At 38.6% G+C, this 18751-nt stretch overlaps 1 protein-coding gene across 1 annotated transcript in view; it reads left to right on the top strand.

Annotated features, from left to right (window-relative positions):
• The window catches only part of LRP2 (LDL receptor related protein 2), a 196484-nt gene that overhangs the window by 39887 nt on the left and 137846 nt on the right, over positions 1-18751 (top strand). Inside the window, exons 4-6 of the mRNA XM_035698279.2 lie at positions 5068-5184; positions 17911-18021; positions 18353-18466. Of these exons, the coding sequence (XP_035554172.2) occupies positions 5068-5184; positions 17911-18021; positions 18353-18466 (342 nt within the window). The remainder of the gene's footprint in view (positions 1-5067; positions 5185-17910; positions 18022-18352; positions 18467-18751) is intronic.

Here is an 18751-nt window from a genome sequence, read left to right as displayed (position 1 = left end):
AAAAGCTTGGCATTTACCCCAGGACTTTTGAGTCCAGCATTAAAAAAAAATTTTTTTTTACTTATTTATTCATGAGAGACACAGAGAGAAAGAGGCAGAGACATGGGCAGAGGGAGGAGGAGAAACCGGCTCCATGCAGGGAGCCCTATGTGGGACTTGATCCGGACTTTGGGATCATGCCTTGAACCAAAGGCAGATGCTGAACCCCTGAGCCACCCAGGTATCCCTTGAGTATAACATTGAGAGCAAACTCTTTTCATTTGGGCCAATGGTGTTTTGAGGAAGAGAATAGAAATTCTAAAATACCCATGACTTCAACTTTGGTTTAAACCTAAAATGAAGACTGTATGATTAAACAACCTGTTAGGGCTTGTCAGTGTTGGTCATGGGGTCTTCCCACAAAGGGATGGTGATATTTGGGACAAAGTGATTAAGGGGAAACTAGTGAACTATGTAGGGTTGTGGAGGGTAGTGGTGGTGATAAATGACAATCTAGGAGAAGGCATGGACAGGAGCAATTCAAGGCCAGACAGGGGCATGGCACATCAGATGAGGTGTGTTAGGATGTGAGGTGGAGTGGCAAAGGGGGACGACCAGATCTGAAAGAGGGAGATGACGGGGTGATAGTTCAGAATTTCAGAAGGAAGGAACTAAAAGTGCCAGGTATAGTAGGGCAGGAAAAAATTTTTTGTAGGAAATCTGTCTGGACCAATACTATTTTCTGGGTAACCCCTCAAAGGTATTAGGGGAAGGAAGGGAAGACCTGTAGACAGTGAGTACTCAGAACAGGATGGGGCTGGATTGCGAATCCCTGGAGAGCAGTGACTATGCTTTATTTTGCTGGCTTGTAATTTTGTCTAGTAGATAGTAAAGTCTTGATACATGGGTACTGGATGAATTAATGAATGATGAGTTAGTTAGTTATCTTAGTTATCTTTTGGCTTGAGATATATCATTTTGGTTCCATTTTCCACACAAAGTAGGAAGAAAGCTGAGCTGAAGATTGTGATACAATGTAGTGCAGGACCCTTTGCTAATAATAATAAATTACAGAGGGGATGCAAACTCCTAAGGACAACTGCTTAGGAAAAGAGACTGGAGAAAACTTTATAGCAGTAATATATAAGCAATGTTACATGACATTTTAAATGACTATGGATTTCTTCATAAGGTAATTCTTGCATTTTTAATGACACAAAATTTGTTATTAGACCTCCTTTAGCTACCGAATATGCCACCATTATATTTACTAAGGTTGCCAGAGAACTCCTGATTGTCAAGTAGAGTGGACTCTTTTCCTTTCTCATCATTGGATGGACTTTTCTATTGCAGTTGACTCTGGCAATCACTCCTCCTTCCAGACGCTACTGCCTTGGCTGCCATGACTACTCACTGACCTGATTCTTTTCTGAACTTCTTTGATCATTCCATTTTGTTTTCCCCTTCTGCCCAGCCTGTGAGTATGGCTGTTGCTCAGAGCCCTGCACTTAGCAACTCCTCTTATTACTCTACACTTTTCCAGGATAATTTCAACCAACTTTATGATATTTCAGTAACCCTGGATAGGCTAATACCCAAATCTACACTTATGACCCAGATTTCTTGCTCATACTTCAGTCTTGTAGATTCAACTGCCTGTTGGAGATCTCCAGGATGCCTCAAATTCAAGATGTTCCAAGTGGAGTTAATAATCTCCCCTGAACTTATTTTTCCTTCTATAATTGCTGGTCTACATGAATCATCTTTTCATAGAAATAAAATTAACTCACTATAAGGTACTAACAGAAAATATAATGTCAGTCTCAAGCTATTAGAAATAGGCAGATTGAGGCCATTTTCTTTGTTAATCTAGAATGTTATGAAATTTATTTCACAACGAAGGCCTTCTATTAGAGGAAATATAATGATGGCTGTAAGTGACATTAAAGATGTAATCAGTTAGCATGGAAAGGGTATCATAGTCCCTTTGGCACTCAAGCTAGAAATTTGGGATTATTCTTGATTCTTCTGCCCACATTTAGTCACCAACCGTGTCCTAACACCTCTAAAGTACACCTCTTTCCCATTTATGTCATTACTGCTAGCATCTCCTATCTGGGTGACTTCAACAGTTTCTGGATTGGTCTCCCTGCCTCTACTTCTGTGTCTTCTCTGATTCTCCCTGATGCTGATACCAGAAAGCTTTAACTAAAACCCGAAAACCCTTTGGTGTATATCACCTTAAGAAGAAAGCTCCAACTCCTTAATTGCATTTTTTAAAAAGATTTTATTTATTTATTTTCATGAGAGACAACGAGAGAGAGAGAGAGAGAGAGAGGCAGAGACACAGGATCACACTCTGGGCTGAAGGCAGTGCTAAACCGCTGAGCCACCCGGGCTGCCCCTTAACAGTGGTTTATAGTGGCTTCTAAGATGCGGCTGGTGCTTATTTTTCCATGTCTATCACTTGTCATTCCTGCCTTGAAATTTCAATGTGGGGTCCACAGCAGTGCTTGTAGTTCCCTTGGGCATATCATGCCAAATCCCTCTTTGACCTCTGTGCATGCTACCTGAGTGTATGTTGCTAGACAGTCCTTTCCTTTTGACCTAACGTATCCACTTCTCCTATAAGACCCAGATGGGGTGCTAGCTCCTCCTCTTCTTCTTCTTCTCCTCTTCTTCTTCTCCTTCTTCTTCTTCTTCTTCTTCTTCTTCTTCTTCTTCTTCTTCTTCTTCTTCTTCTTCTTCTTCTTCTTCTTCCTTTTTTAAAGATTTTACTTATTTATTCATGAGAGAGAGAGAAAGAGAGAGAGAGAGAGATTGAGGCAGAGACACAGGCAGAGGAAGAAGCAGACTCCATGCAGGGAACCCGACATGGGACCCGATCCCAGGACCCCAGGATCACACCCTGGGCTGAAGGCAGGTGCTAAACTGCTGAGCTATCCAGGGATTCCCCAGGGGTGCTGGCTCTTAAAGGAAGCTGTCTCTGTTCACAGTCTTACCTCAGAGTGAATTAGGCATCCCTCCTTGATGCTTCTATAATTCCTTGTGGGCCTACTATTCACTTTCATCATTGTTTTCTAATTAATTCTTGAAGTATTTCCTAGAAAACCATGAGTTCCTTGAGGGTGGGGACTGTTCCTCATTCATCACTATGTTCCCATTGTTGGTATACTTTGTGGCATGGACTAGGCCCTCAGTAGTGTAACTAGTGAAAAAGTTAGCATCAGACTGGTTGATGGATCCATATAATTTGAATTTATCATTTCTCTATTTGAATGAGCTTTTAATTGCTTCCTCATAAACCCTTTTGAAATCTTAAGCACAAAATATAGAATTGCTTTGGGCTTCAGATTAGGAAGAAAGCCAAGATACTTAAAATAATATTGGCACTTGATTTTGTTTTTCTTCCTATTTTGCTTGAGAATACTCATGACTTGCCTTTTTGGGAATAAAAAAAGTTCTTTAATTTTATGTGGAAATTGGCAATATATACTTAAGTAAATTATAGGGGAATTTAATGAGAAAGTATTAACCTTTTTAGCCTTACTCAGATAAAATTGTGTCTGCTTTGGGCAGAATTCAGACATTTAAGTGATTTCTAGACAAGTTCTGTTCTAATTTTATTAATATAAGGTACTGGGAGAAAATAGGAAATCATACTGTCAAAGTGTCAGAAGTAGACTGACTGGAAAAATCTTGTTTGCTATTCAAGAATTACATAACACATTCATAATGAAATAATTTTACTAGAAAGAAGTAACAAGATGACATGAAAGGTTATAATCAATTAAGCATGGAAAAGAGTGGTAATTATGGATAGTTTTTAATGTCTTACTTATCATGTGGTAACCTTTATATGTTTGAATCTTCAAGTGTCAACTCTAAAGCTGCGATTGATTACCCATTTGTCTTTTCAAAAGGTTTTTCTTAAGTGTAGGTGTATGGCACAATGCTTAAGAGAGATGAAATTTCATCAGAAAACCAAATTTTGCTGAACCTAAGTATCTTTACTATATAGAAGTCTAGGAAACTATGCAAATTCAGGGGAAAACTTTTTTCTTCCATTTGATGATATAATTTTTTTCAGTGGATCACATTTTCCCCGTTCCTCAAATGCTTCTCTTTTTATGTGGACAATTGAAAAATCCCATGATAGTTCCTGCCCCTAGGCTTATAGAATAGCTTTCACATGATGCTTGCAGCATCAATTCCTTTGATTTGATCTGTTTTATCCAGAGGCAAATTTGATAAACTACGGATGCATTGCTTTTACCTACTGTAATCAACATAGGATAAAAACAAGGTAGTTTAAATTGTTTATAAAACTGACACACGTTCAATATAGAAAGTCATATAGTATTGAAAAATCTAAAGAAAAAATCACCCGTTTTTTTAATCACTCAGAAATAACTACTGTTATAACCCTTTGGCATACATATATCCTCATCTTTAAACAAGTATTATTTCAAGAGGGGGACCTTACTGATCTCTCGCTACTACCTATATCTGCAAAATTTTGATTTCATTCATCCTTTTTACCATATAGATTTCAATCTATATTGTATTCTCAACACATGTTGATAATATAATTGTCTACACTAACATGCTTGAGTGTTGTTATGATTCTTTGAGCATTTTTAAAAGATTTTATTAGGGGAGAGACAGGAGAGCAAGCATGTGCACACCTGAGTGGGGGGCTGTTGGGGGTCGGGGGAAGAGGCAGAGGGAGAGGAAGAGAAGCAGACTCCCCACTAAGTGTGGAGCCTGGTAGCAGGACTCAATCTCAAGGGCCTGAGATCATGACCTGGCAGAAACCAAGAGTTAGATGCTCCCCTACTGAGCCACCCAGGTGCCCTGATTCTGTGAGCATTTTGATAGTATCCTGATGATAATACCTTTGCTTTTGCATTGTGAGGTGTCTACCTTGGTGTAGCTGGATAACCTACTTTCTGAGCCTATGAGCTCTATGTTCAATATACTCTCTTGCCTTTGCTTTCAAATTTCCTCGCTCATCTTTGGTAAATGTCAATGGATTGGTCTGTCATTGGCAGTAATTATAAAGTAATATCTTTTTCCCCTTCACAGCTGGGAGAACATGCTCAAGCCAACAGATTACATGCTCTGATGGTGAATGTATACCAAACGAATACAGGTGTGACCGCGTCAGAGACTGCTCAGATGGAACTGATGAGAAAGACTGCCGTGAGTCCCTTTCAGTCTTTGCAATGTATTTGCTTTCACCTTTGTCCCTTTGGCATTTTAATCAATTTTTTAGATTTGTTTTAGATTTGTTGAGGGACCCATTTGTTGATGGGTAATCAATCATAGCAATATGCCTCTTGCTATTGAAATTTCATGGCAAATTCTTTTATGGATTAGAGGTGATATTCTGATATGAGACTATTTTTAGTAGGACTTTTTAAGTTTTTAAGTATGTCCCCCACTTACATTTCTGTATTTTTTTTTGAAGTAGGGGACCTTTTTTTTTTTTAAGAGTTTATTTATTTATTTATTCATGAGAAACACACAGAGAGAGGCAGAGACATAGGCAGAGGGAGAAGCAGGCTCCCTGCAGGGAACCTGATGTGGCACTCAATCCCAGAACGTTGGGATCATGACCTGAGCCGAAGGCAGACACTCCAACACTGAGCCACTCAGGTGCCCCTGAAGTAAGGCTTTAAACAGTAACGTAGAATCTTGAAAGGTCATTGAATACATTGAATACAAAATCCATTTTGGTCAATTTTGGGTTTTATTGAATTATGATGGTAAGTTTCTAGTCAAATGTCTCATTAATTTTTCTGCTCTTATGGACTCAATATTTTCCAGTTTGGAAAAGGGTTACATTTTGAAAATGGCTTTCTCCAATGGCAGATCAGTTCCTTGTAACTGATTACCAGAAGATAAGGCATAGAAATAATAGTATTCTATATTAATATATTACCCTAACCAGAATAAGAGAGTGCAATCATGGTGCATCGTGTACTTCTTACAAATAAGTAAGGAGTAATCTGCCTCTCTTGAGGTTTATATGCAATTGTTAGATTACAAGAATATAGGAATTATTCTACTGTGTCAGTCCTGTGGTCCATCTGTGTCTTTATCTTCAGGCATACCCAGTTTCTCTTAAAAGCCCTTGTAAGCATATCATTTATGTTTTTATTCAGAACTTCCTTGAATTTTTATGCTTTTTTTCCCCCTTGAATTTCTTGATAGACTGCATTTCATAAGTTTACTATGAGCTGAGTAAAGTTACTTTCTTATTTTTGTTCTTAAATTATGCTACAAACTTTAGGGAGTTGGTTTTGTAAAATTTTTTTCTTGTTTTCCTTCATTTTTATAAGGAGTTGTTTTAATATTCCAGTATTCCAATAGTCAGTGGATAGATTTTGTGTACCTTAGAAAACTTGCTAGAACACTTGACCATACACTTCTTGGTTATCATATCTCCAACTGACATTTAAGTTTTAGTCTATTCCTGTGGGACACCTCCTTCATTGTTTGATCATTTTGATTTAATTTAGTTATCTGGACTATTCTAAATTTCTTCCTTTGGTTCAAATGGTATATCTTATGCTTCTTGATGAGTGAACCATCTTCTGTATATTTTGGTACATTTCCCGATATGGTACTATATGCCTTGGGTGGGAGCTAACATGAATTGGTTATGAGCAAATTATTCCTATTTCACTGTATCGTTCAAATTGTACTCTTCGTGGAAGAAATACTTGTATATGTGAAAAGGAGAGATCTGGGTCTAAACAGGTCCAGATTCATGTTGCATCGACACCATCACACAGTGCATTTTATTTTTTAAAGATTTTATTTATTTATTTGAAAGAGAGAATGGACGTGCGAGTGGTGGGAGAGGCAGAGAGAAAGGGAGAGGAAGAAGCAGACTCCTCACTGAACAGGAAGCCCAATATGGGGCTCCATGATCCGCAACTAGGATCAACTAGGATTTTTCCCTCATGACCTGAGCTGAAGGCAGCCACTTAACCAACTGAGTTACCCAGGTGCCCCAACACAGTGCATTTTAAAAAAACACCTCTACTTCTCCAATGCTTTCTTTCCTTGGGTATATTTTTCTTTGAGAGGATGCTATGCTATTTGTCTTTGTATCTCCATTTCCTAGCAGAATTGCTGGTATAGTTGTGTTGTCGTATAATTTCCAACCCAACTTAAATGTTCCCTTGGAAAGAGATTATGTTGCTTCTAATTTGGGTCTCTTTTCACTTGGAAGTTTAGACTTAGTACTGGCAATTATACAGATGGTAGTGTCTGTCTGCATGCCACAAAATAGCAAGTCTATGAGTCAAGGTCTCTTAGTACTTTGTAAAGCAAATAATAGGTCCTTCATTGTGGCAAGAGAAGAAAATATTTTTGATTAATACTAGTGATGGGTCATTTATTTTATAGTATTTTGTAAACTACTAAGTGTTATATATATTTTGGTTGTTATTCTTAATTAGGCTCCTCAATGAGAATAGGGCAGGTTGTAGTATACTCTCATAAATAAAGAAACTGAGACTGCAAAGAGTAGAGTGGCTTGTTCAAGGTTGTACAATATGTGGCAGTGCTAGGGCTAAATCCATCTTCTAGTTCCAAGTCTGTTGATTGCTTTTCATGAAGGACTTTATTTACAGAAGGAGAAAGTCCTACCTTGTGCAAATTTAAGAGAGAACTAGAGGCTGTGCCACCAGCCAACAGTCTGTTGTTTTTATCCCTAATTTACAAGTGGATAAAAATGAGTGCTTTATTGGAAATGCAATGGGAATGAGGGAAATGCTACTTTAGGGAAAATAAAAGGCAGCTGAAACAGACTGTTTGGATTTATTCCATGTGAACACCCTGCAGCCAACTCTAAAGTCACCAGTACAACTGCCTCACGACTTTGCCAATAGACCTTCCGGAAAAAAGCTGGCAGGGTACGAGCATGCAAGCCACTGTTACAGAAGGGAATGAAGGAAAGGAAGTGAGTGAGCTTTATAAAATATCTGAGCCAGAATTTTTAATCAAGCTTTTATTTTTTTTTTATTTTTTATTTTTTTTAAGTACAAGGAATAGGTGAAATAAGGATTTGTTAGGGAAAGAGAGCCAGATTTATATGATAGTTAATTGCTTATAGAAGGGAATGAAGGAAAGGAAGTGAGTGAGCTTTATAAAATACCTGAGCCAGAATTTTTAACCAGCTTTTATTTTTTTTATTTTTTATTATTTTTTAAGTACAAGGAATAGGTGAAATAAGGATTTGTTAGGGAAAGAGAGCCAGATTTATATGATAGTTAATTGCTCCTAGAATCATACAAGTCATGAATTCTTCAGGGTTCATGGCTCTAAGATGAATCTGACACACGTAAATGGGTTTTATAATGAAGTATTCTTTCCTATTTCTCTTTGCTTTGTTTATTTATTACCATGTGCTATTTATGGAGGAGTATATAAAAAATCCAAATAAGGAAATTAAGAATCTTCATATTTCTTTATGCTTTGATCTCCTGGCCACAGCCAGATTTGTACAAGAAAGAAATGAATGGCCTGGATCAAAGTCTTTAGAAAGTGCTAATATAGAGAGACAGATTGGCCTCATTTTGTTTTCGCTCTTTGTTTGGAACACTTGTGGAAAGTGGGAAAGGGAACTGCCATTTGCTGGGCACTGATCACTATCTTATGCAATTTTTACATTCACACCACAAGGTGGATGTGATAACTATCTCCTCTTTATGGAAATTATAAAGATTGTCAAGAATCAAGTGTGGAGGAGTACAACTCCTTTGTACTCATCACTCAAATTATCAGTTACCAACTCATAGTTAATTTTGTCTTACCTATAGCTCTTTATTCTTCTACCCATTATTTTGAAGCACTTCTCAGAAGCCATATTATTTTTTTAAAGATTTTATTCATTTATCCATGAGACGCACACACACACGCACACACACACACACAGAAAGAGAGAGAGAGAGAGAGAGAGAGAGAGAGGCAAAGACACAGGCAGAGGGAGAAGCAGGCTCCATGCAGGGAGCCTGATGCAGGGATGCAGGACTCGATCCCGGGTCTCCAGGATCAGGCCCTGGATTGAAGGTGGCACTAAACCGCTGAGCCACCTGGGGTGCCCAGAAGTCATATAATTTTATCTTTAAATGATTCAGTAATTGTGTCTAAAATATAAGGACTAAAAGCTAGCATAACATAACAATATCATGACCATACCTAAAAGTTAACAACTGTTCTTTAAAATAATCAGTTCTTAAAATTATCCCAATGACTTATTATCTTTTTACAGTGTCCTTTAAATCAAAGTCCAAATAAAATTTATACATTGGAGTTAGTTACTGTCTTTTGATTTGAAAATTTTCCTTCCATTTCTGTTTTTTCCCGTTGCAATGTATTTCTTGGAAAAAACCAAATGACTTGACTTTGAGTTTCCCAGAGTCTGGGTATTGATCATTGATCATTGCGTCCTCTGATGTCCTTTAACATGTTCATCTGTCCCTTATATCTTTTGGAAATTGGTTGCCAGATCTAGAGCAAGTTTTCTCAACCTTGGTACAGATGACAACCTTGGTACAGTTAATTTTTTATTGAAGTGAGCGGTCTTATGCATTGTAGAATGTCTAACAGTATCCCTGGCCCGTATCCACTAGAAACCAGCAGCACTTCCCATTTGTGACAACCAAAAATGTCTCCAGACAATGCTAAGGGCCCTTTGGGAGCAAAATCTTCCTTCTCTGGGACACCTGGGTGGCTCAGTGGTTGAGCATCTGCCTTCAGCTTAGGGTGTGATCCTGGGACCCTGGAATCGAGTCCCCCATCGGGCTCCCTGTGGGGAGTCTGCTTCTGCCTCTGCTTATGTCTCTGCCTCTCTCTGTGTGTCTTTAATGAATAAATAAATCAAATCTTAAAAAAAATATTTCTTCTCTGCTCTAGTTAAGAATAACATTAGTCTAGAGCCTTGAGAGATTCAAGGACGTGTGTGTATGTGTACGCGTGTGCGGAGGGGCAACAATACTTTGAATGTAAAAGTATATATTTCCATTGGGAGGCACACAATGTCTAACTGTAGGCCATTGATGATTGTTGGTGAGATCCATTTAATCATAGAGATACTTAGCTATTTTATTTTATTTTATTTATTTATTATTTTTATTTTTTTTATTAAAAATTTTTTTTTTATTTATGATAGTCACACAGAGAGAGAGAGAGAGAGAGAGGCAGAGACACAGGCAGAGAGAGAAGCAGGCTCCATGCACCGGGAGCCCGACGTGGGATTCGATCCCGGGTCTCCAGGATCGCGCCCTGGGCCAAAGGCAGGCGCCAAACCGCTGCGCCACCCAGGGATCCCGATACTTAGCTATTTTAAATGTCATTTCAGATATATAGTAACTGTTTACTAGTTGTTTTATTTAAACTGGAATGTTACAACATGATAAAGGATTAAGCAAGTATTGCCCAGAAATCATTTTTGTGAAGCATCACACTTTATTCTATTTCTCTAGTCATGATGCATGGGAATCATTACTTGTGGACAAACACAGGATCAGCCTATGAGTGTGACTCTTATTTTTCTATTTCTCAGAAATAAGGTTGTCTATAGGAAGGAGTCTAAGTATGTTAGGTACCTAGAAACCACTTAAATATAGTAATGATGTTGGAAAAGCTCCAAAGAAGGACTTAATTCTTTTCCCCAAATATTTGAAAGGATCAGGAAATTTGACCCTGTAGTTCATAGTCCTGCCTGTCAGATTAGGCTGCTAGGTTATGGTTCCTACCCTTTCAAGCTTCTAAGATCAAGACATTGAGCTCCAACATAGAGCACCTTGTGTCTATTCCAGGCATTCCTTTTACAAAACAAGGAAGAGTGTGTAAGTGGCAGGGGGAAGGGAGGGAGGAGAATGAGTGAGATGGTGAGGAGGGAAAGCACTCCCACTAAAAAGATTATCCTTGAGATAAATTGTGTGTAGTATGAAAGCTTATTGTGTTTGGTCTTTTTGTCTGCTGTGTTCCTATATGCATAAGGTATTTTTGATTATTCTCCTGTTTGAGAAGTATTTCTGGATATGTGTGTGTGTATATGTGTGTGTGTGCATATATATTATAAAAAGCTGTGAAACAGATCAAAGTTCATTTTCCCCAAGTTATTTTATTCTTCAGTCTGGCCATCTATAAAATGGCACCTGTTATTAAATAGCTTGTCAATTTTTTTCCCCCAAGGAACAAGAGATTCAAAACTGCAGTCCATTTTACTTCTAATGGGATTAGCATCAAGGAAAAGCCGCTCATGCAGAGTTAAGATAAACATCAGAACATTGCAGCAATTATGGGTCATTCAGTTAATATATTGGAATGACTTTTGGTTGTTCAAAAATAGTACAGTTTTTCCCAGTTAGGTGAAGAGATTATTTTGCTTTTATCAAGTACCATATTAGAGCGATTTGGGTGTGAATAAAACTATTGCTAATTATCACTGGTTTGCAGTCCTTCTCTTTTGATACTTAGGAATGCCAAAGAAAGGGTAAATAAAATCCCTGTTACAATGAGGGCTTTCTTGCTCGTAATCAGCAGCATTTGGTCTGCCTGCAACTGGGGCTGCTTTGTCCATGAAGTTTTATTTCTATTGACTTTCTGTTCTTTAGAATTCAAACATTTTCCTTTCTATATCTAATGGTTGAAACTCCAGCTGGGAAAGGAGGGGAAAAAGAGATTGATTCAAGTCTCTCTGTGGACTGTGATGGCTCATAAAGTACATGCTTTTCCTCAAACTCAGTTGCACATTTATGCTGCCCAGTAAACCTTGTTCCTACTGTCCTCTCTGTACTCCGGGGAAGAAAACAGAAACAGAGAGATTGACCCCATCTTATCTATCATATCACTTCCCCTGCACACCTTTTTAGTGTTCTTACAGTTGAGATAGAATTCAGAGCCCTGAGAAACCTTCGGGAAATAAAAATTTCTTGTTTCAATCATTGTCATACAAGCACATTGTATTTAGTCAAAGACCCTGAGACCCTTCTCAGCTGTTGCCCAGTTTCTTTGCCTTCTTGCATAACAAAGTTACATAGAGTTGTCTTTAATATCCCTGCCTCCATTTACTCTCCTTTTTTTTTTTAAAGATTTTATTTATTTATTCATGAGAGACGCAGAAAGGTAGAGACACAGGCAGAGGGAGAAGCATGCTTCCCATGGGGAGCCCGATGTGGGACTCAATCCCAGGACCCCAAAATCATGACCTGAGCTAAAGGCAGACACTCAACCACTGAGTCACCCAGGTGTCCCTCTCTTTTTTCTTTCTTGACCTCACTGAAAACTGCCCTTCCCTGCCAGTCTCCTGAAAGTGCTCTTGTGCTCTTGTCATTGCCACCAATGACCTTCTTTTAACGAGTCTTGGTGGTTCCTGTTCAATCACCACCTTATCAGAGACCTGCTCCCCCCTGCCCCCCTGCATCACTCCTATCATTCTGCCCCGCTGTATTTTGTATTTCCCTAACACTTTTCTCCATAGGACACTTACTTTAATGTCTGTCCTTCCACTCTTCCGAAGAAAACTTAAATTCCATGAGAGCAGGGATTTTGTGAAGTTTGTTACTTCTCTAGTACCTCGTACTCCTATAGTTGTACACTAATTTATTTGTTAAGTAAAACATTTTTAAAAAGCTGTGGGAGAGACACCTGGCTCAGTGATTGAGCATCTACCTTCGGCTCACATAGTGATCCCGGGGTCCTGGGATCAAGTCCCATGTCGGGCTCCCTGCATGGAGCCTGCTTCTCCCTCTGCCTGTGTCTCTGCCTCTCTCTCTGTGTCTCTGATCAATAACAAAAAATAAATAAATAAAACAAAACAAAAACAGCTGTGGGAATTTCTACTTCACCTGTAATTTTATCTCTTTATCCAGTTCTTGGCAAAGTATTGAGGAAGATAGACTTCAATAAATATAGGTTGGATAGAATGAAATTCTGACGAAAAAGGAAATTAGCACTCTGTAGAATAACTGGCTTTTAGCATAATGGCATTCATCCAGCAATGATTGGTTGATGAGTCCTCAGTTATCTGGAGCCAGGTTCCCAGAGGACACCTGAGCCACACCATTTCTAGTTATGGTTTGAAAGTGGCCACTCTTATGATTCTGTGGTGTAGGTAGTTTCTTCATTTAAAATTTGCCTGTTTGTTCTGCCCAGATGAGTCACCGGGGACAGCCGTAAGGAAGAAATAGGTGCAGTGTACCCTGAATGAAAACCCATAACTCCATAACTCCTTTGTAGAGCCAGTACCACTAAATCTGATGCACATTATAAACTTTTGTTCACCCAAGAGAAACCATCTTACTTCTTTGCTCTAGCCCTTGGAGCATCTGATACACAATTTTCCATCTTGCTGCTTAGTCACTCCTACATTGGGGCTCATGTGAGACTTTTATTAATTTTTAAGAATTTAGAACTTCATCAGTCTTTATTTCCTTTGCAGATTTGGGTGGTAGTTCTGTGGTTGGGAAGAAAGGCGTACTGTAGATCCAAAATCTTTGCAGTGGGCCTCTCAGGCACATTTCCAATTTAGGTGTAAGATCAGGTCACCATGGATGGAGACCAGATAGGGATTTGGGGCTTACCACCCAGTAGTTCAAAGAGAACAGGGTAAGGAAAACTAGATAACTTAATGTGTTTCCCTTTTTGGCTTCAGTTTCTTGAAAGCTGCTTAGCTTACACTTGTTAGTCCAGTTCTACTAGCCCTTGAGATGACTGTCTTTGCTTTCTTTTCGATGCTGAATTGCTATTTCCATTTTATAATCTTCCTTTTATTGAACAAGCCATTTGAAATTATTTTTGAAAAGAGGCAGAAAATGCTTTTCCCTTATTCTCTTGTATAGTATTGTACCTCCTTGGTGCTAGTCCATGATGACTAGGGACTTGAATTTGACTGGAGTGGGGGTGGGGGGTAGAGTGGATCCTCTGCTATTTTGTGGTCTGTTTTTTGTTGTTTTTTTGGTACTGATTCTCTTGTTTGTTCTGGTATACTCCTGGAATGCTTGGTTTCCCAGCATAGAGTTTTCTGGAATTCCTAGATCATACCAGATTGAAGTCTTTAGTAGAATATGTCATAAATCTAGAGTTGGCTTCACTTCTTCAGACTCCCAAAAATGGAATGGGAAACTGCATAGAAGGGAAACCTTGGTTTTTCTCATAGGTTATTTCTCTTCCTTTTTAAGAGTTTCCATTTCCTTTCATTCAATTTCATTTTGTTTCTGTAATTTTTTGCTTCTTCCTACTACTTACTCTGAAGCCTGTAAGCACTAACTCCATCTATTGTAGTGCTAGGGACATGCATTGTGGAACCAGATTGCCTGGATTTGAATTCTACTTCTCCAATTTACTGGTCGTATGACCTTTTTCAAATTACTTAGCCTCAGAAAGACACATATATAAAATCCTTAAAATGAGTAATAGTATCTACCTCATAGGGTTATAAAGAGGGATTGAGTTCATACACACTGAGTACTTAGACAAGTTTCTGGTACATGGTTTGCAATATATGTTATTGATGACTGTACTAGTCATTGTTTATTTAATTTTGTGAGTAGTACGTACAACTAAGTGCTGATGGCCAAACTGGTAAACTTTTTCTGACAAATCATTGGATTTGATTGGATTAGCCTTCCTTTGACTCAGAGTAACTTAAAAGGATAACGCTAGGACCTTGAAAGGTCTCAGGTATCTTGGGCAGGACTTTAATCAGTAATTTCTTGTCTTCCTTTAAATCTTAGCTTAAGTTTCATAATCTACCTTTAAGATGCCTCTTTCTTTGTAGTCAGTTTGTCTTCTTTTTCTATGTGCCTTTTTGGCTCTTTTGCCAAATTCTGAGAATAGAATGTATTTATAGCCTTCCTGTCAAGGTAATAAAGAGTAGTGTTAATATTTGTATCTTGCTGTGCTGTGAATGATTTCCATTCTGGGAGGTTGAGGTCCACGAGATTTTCAAGCCACTTCATCCTTGATTATCTAAATAAAAGTATGGCATAGAACGTTCTTGCTCCAAATAAAGTCCTTAGCAGAGAAAATATTTTAAAAATCTTCAAAGCACCAATCTTATATGTATATTTGGGGGACGTTCCCAATTCTGAGGGAACAAACATGTACATTTGGAATGTGGAGAAAGTAAGGAAGGGATTGAGGATGTGGTGTGAGCAAGTGTGTTCTTGAATTTTTGGGTTAGATAAACTTTAGAGCTCTGGGCTAATTAATAGTTACTTGTCAATCTTTCCATTAAGACAGAAGTTAGAAGGGTGAGTCCTTCTGTTTTTTTTTTTTTTTTTTTTTTTTGGTGTGTATTATCTATTCTTATACTTTTTCTTTACTTAAAATCTTGCAGGACATTTCACCTACATAATGGATTTGTTGTATGGAAAAAAGTTTACCAGGTTAGACTCTGACCTGCTTAGCAAATAAACCGTAAAAGATTTTAGATATCTCCCAATCCCAAAGTATTGTGACTTCCAATTTCCTGGGATAGATCGAAACTCATTAACATTTTTGATAATAGAAATCTTTAAGGGCAGTAGAATCTGTTCATTTTTTATTTTGCTCATGATGAACAATTTGGAACCGTTTCCTCTGTGTGGTTCTCCAAGGGTTCCCTTTGGAGATTTCCAAATATTTTCAGTATTTAGTGGATAGAGTCCGGTTGCTCCTTGGATTCTTTCCTGTGGGGAGATACCTCAGTTAACTATGCACGGAAGAGACCAGAAGCCTTGTAGGATTTGAGGCGGGTCCTTGCTGATTGAGAAGAGATTCTTTATCAGCATGGATGGAGACAAGAAAGCTGTTTGTTCCTCATTCTGAGTGTCTAACTGCTGACCTCTGACCATAACAATACTCTCCCTGAAGACATCAAGCTGGCCTTGTTGTTTTTGGAGGGAATGAGGCATGTCAGTAAACTATGAGCCCTGCCAGTGGATACTGTTGTGGTTCTTTCCTTCTCAATTTTATGGCATTGGCTTTCAAAAACCAGGATGGGGAGGACAAGTGATCCGCTCAGTGTATATTTGTCCCAGATCCTTCATATCTGCCATAATCACCCTAAGTGAGGTAGTCACCATCCAAGCTCAAATAAATTTTCCTCCAAACAGATATCTTATCTACTGCAAAGACAGGGTTTTCTGAGATCTCTCTCTTGCTTGCTGCTGCTCTTGAAAGGCTAGACAACATACTGACTGTAGGAGCTATTTGGCTCATGCGGGAGGTGAATTGCTGGCAGACTCAACTGGCCTCTTGCATCTCTCAAAGTGAGAATTAATAAACAGAGTTGTGTGACACTTTGAAGGTAAATTTATAATGCATACTATCTCAGTGATGAAAAGACAGCGATAACCCTAAGCATTAGCTGATTCATGGACTTTTAAAAAATAAAAATTCAGAAAAAATTAAAATCTGAATCAGCTATTTTAAAAGGCCTTCCGTTTTAATATATGATTGGCCAAACATAACTGGAAATTTAGGTATTTAAAGTCACTTATAGTCCAGTTTTGAACCTTAGAGATGAAAGTATACTATACAAAAAATGGAAAGGTATCATTTGAGAGTCCATCTTTTATTAAAGTGAACTGTTAAGACAGGGTATGTTTAATATAGTTTCAGCACAGAATTTTATGCACTGCTCCTGCTTGGAGGAGACTTTGTGACTATCTAAGGAATTTTCTGTCCATGTCTATAAAACCTCAAAGTAGGTTCTTCAATGCAAAATTGAGCCTCAAAGTGGGACTCCACTGTCTAGTCTTTGAGATCTTATCTAAGATATACTTTTTCCTTAGTTAAAAAGGAATTTGAAGATTATTATCTTGTTATGAGACTTGTTATGAGACTGATCTTTCTGAAAAAACAAAAAAACAAAAAAAAACAAAAACCCACAAATCAGACCAAGGTATCAATTTATGAAAAGGAAGATAATAAACACCATAAAAGACAGAAATTCAAAATATTTTTGGAAGCTCTTAAACAAAAAAGTTCATCTGTGACAAGTTAATAGCAATACCTAGCATTTCTTGAGTATCCTGAGTAGTGATCCAGTCTCTGCACTAACGGTTGGGGATTCTAAAATGGGTAAGACAGGATCCTAGATCTTAGAGGATGGGGGAAACAACCAACCACATAAGGACATAAGGAGTGAAACCTTTGGGGATCATGAAAGACACGCATTTCAAGTCTGGGTGCACACAGGGGAGCGACCCACAGCCCGTTATTCCTGCAGGGGCATCCTGATTTTTCCACTGCAGCCTGGAGAACCAGAGTTAAGCATCTGATTGACAGCATATGTGTATAACATGGTAACAGTTGTCTGTGCTTGTAGAGCACATTATGCTTTTCATAGTGCTTTGGTAGAAATGGTCTTTTGAGGTCCCTCTATCCTGTGAAGTGAATTATCCAAATGAAGGGATAATGAAGTGGTAACCAAGAGGGTTAGCAGCTTGAGTAAGAGTAAATAGCTACTGAGTGGTGCCCTAGGTCCCAGCCCTCCTGACTTTTCTCTAGCCCTCTAGTGAAAGATACAGTGCTTCATTTCTCAAAGCACTTGTGGTACACTGGCTTCCTGGGCTGTTATCTGCATTACGTAAAAGAAGGTTCCATTTTGTTTGTTTTTTTTTTTTTTTTTTTTTGAAGGTTCCATTTTGAAATAAATTAAATTCCTTCTTATTCTTCAGTTTTGAGCTCAGAGGTCACTTCTTTAGGGGAGACTTCCCTAAGCTCCAGACTTCCCCTACAATATATTCCCACAGAACTCTGTCTTTTCCACATTAGCATACAACCCAGTTTGTGATTTACAGAAGAGACCTGGTCAATATATGCTCAGCATTTAATGTCTAGCATGTAGCGGTCACTTAAGAAGTGTTTGCAGAGGGAATGTCTTAATTTAAGATTTGTGTGCTATTTCCATTCTTTTAGACTACCCAACGTGTGAACAGCTTACTTGTGCCAATGGAGCCTGCTATAACAGCAGTCAGAAATGTGATGGGAAAGTTGACTGCAGAGACTTCTCTGATGAAAACAATTGCAGTAAGTAATGTGTACAAGACGTGCGGTGGTATGCTGAGGCTCATTTATACTGGCCGATTACACAATCTCTTCTTGAATATGTGTTCAGTGAATCCATGTTGGTAGCTTAAAGTCAGCCACGGTGGGAGTATTTGCACCATGGAAATTGGCAAACACTACAAGTCAGGGCCTTTTTGTTCCTGGAGAATTGGTTGTTAAACATTTACCAGCATGCTGCTGCATAATAAAAAATCTCTTTTCAAACTTGAGACAGAATCTTCTTGTGAAATTAAATGGCTACAGTGGAACTGAGCTTCCCTTTCTGCTTTCCCTTGTTACCCTTGTGTCGCAGCTAAGGTCTGTTCACACCACGAGTTCCAGTGTGACAGCGGGGTGTGCATCCCTCGTGCCTACGTCTGCGACCATTACCTCGATTGCGAAGACGGCAGTGATGAACTTTCTTGCAGTACGGTGATTTCCTTTTGCTGGGTCAGGTTGCTAGGAGTGTTGTTGTCTTTGTTCTCTTTCTGTTTGTTTGTTTGTTTGTGTTTTTACGAATGCACCACGCTTTTCAAACAAAAGGGTCACTATGTCTGATGGCAGATGGAGCCAGAATATCATTTAGAGCCCATGGCATAAGCTTCAGTAGCGTAGCTAGACCTGGGCTCATTTATCTTCCAAGGATCTGTGTAGAGTTGAAGGATTGCTGATGGACAGTGTGCATTTTTTCTCTTAGGCTACAAGGGTGTGG

This window comes from Canis lupus, chromosome 36 (assembly GCF_003254725.2).
Source record: "Canis lupus dingo isolate Sandy chromosome 36, ASM325472v2, whole genome shotgun sequence".
NCBI classification, from domain to species: domain Eukaryota; kingdom Metazoa; phylum Chordata; class Mammalia; order Carnivora; family Canidae; genus Canis; species Canis lupus.
The sequence above is the reverse complement of the archived record's forward strand: the minus strand, read 5'-3'. Positions and strand labels throughout refer to the sequence as shown.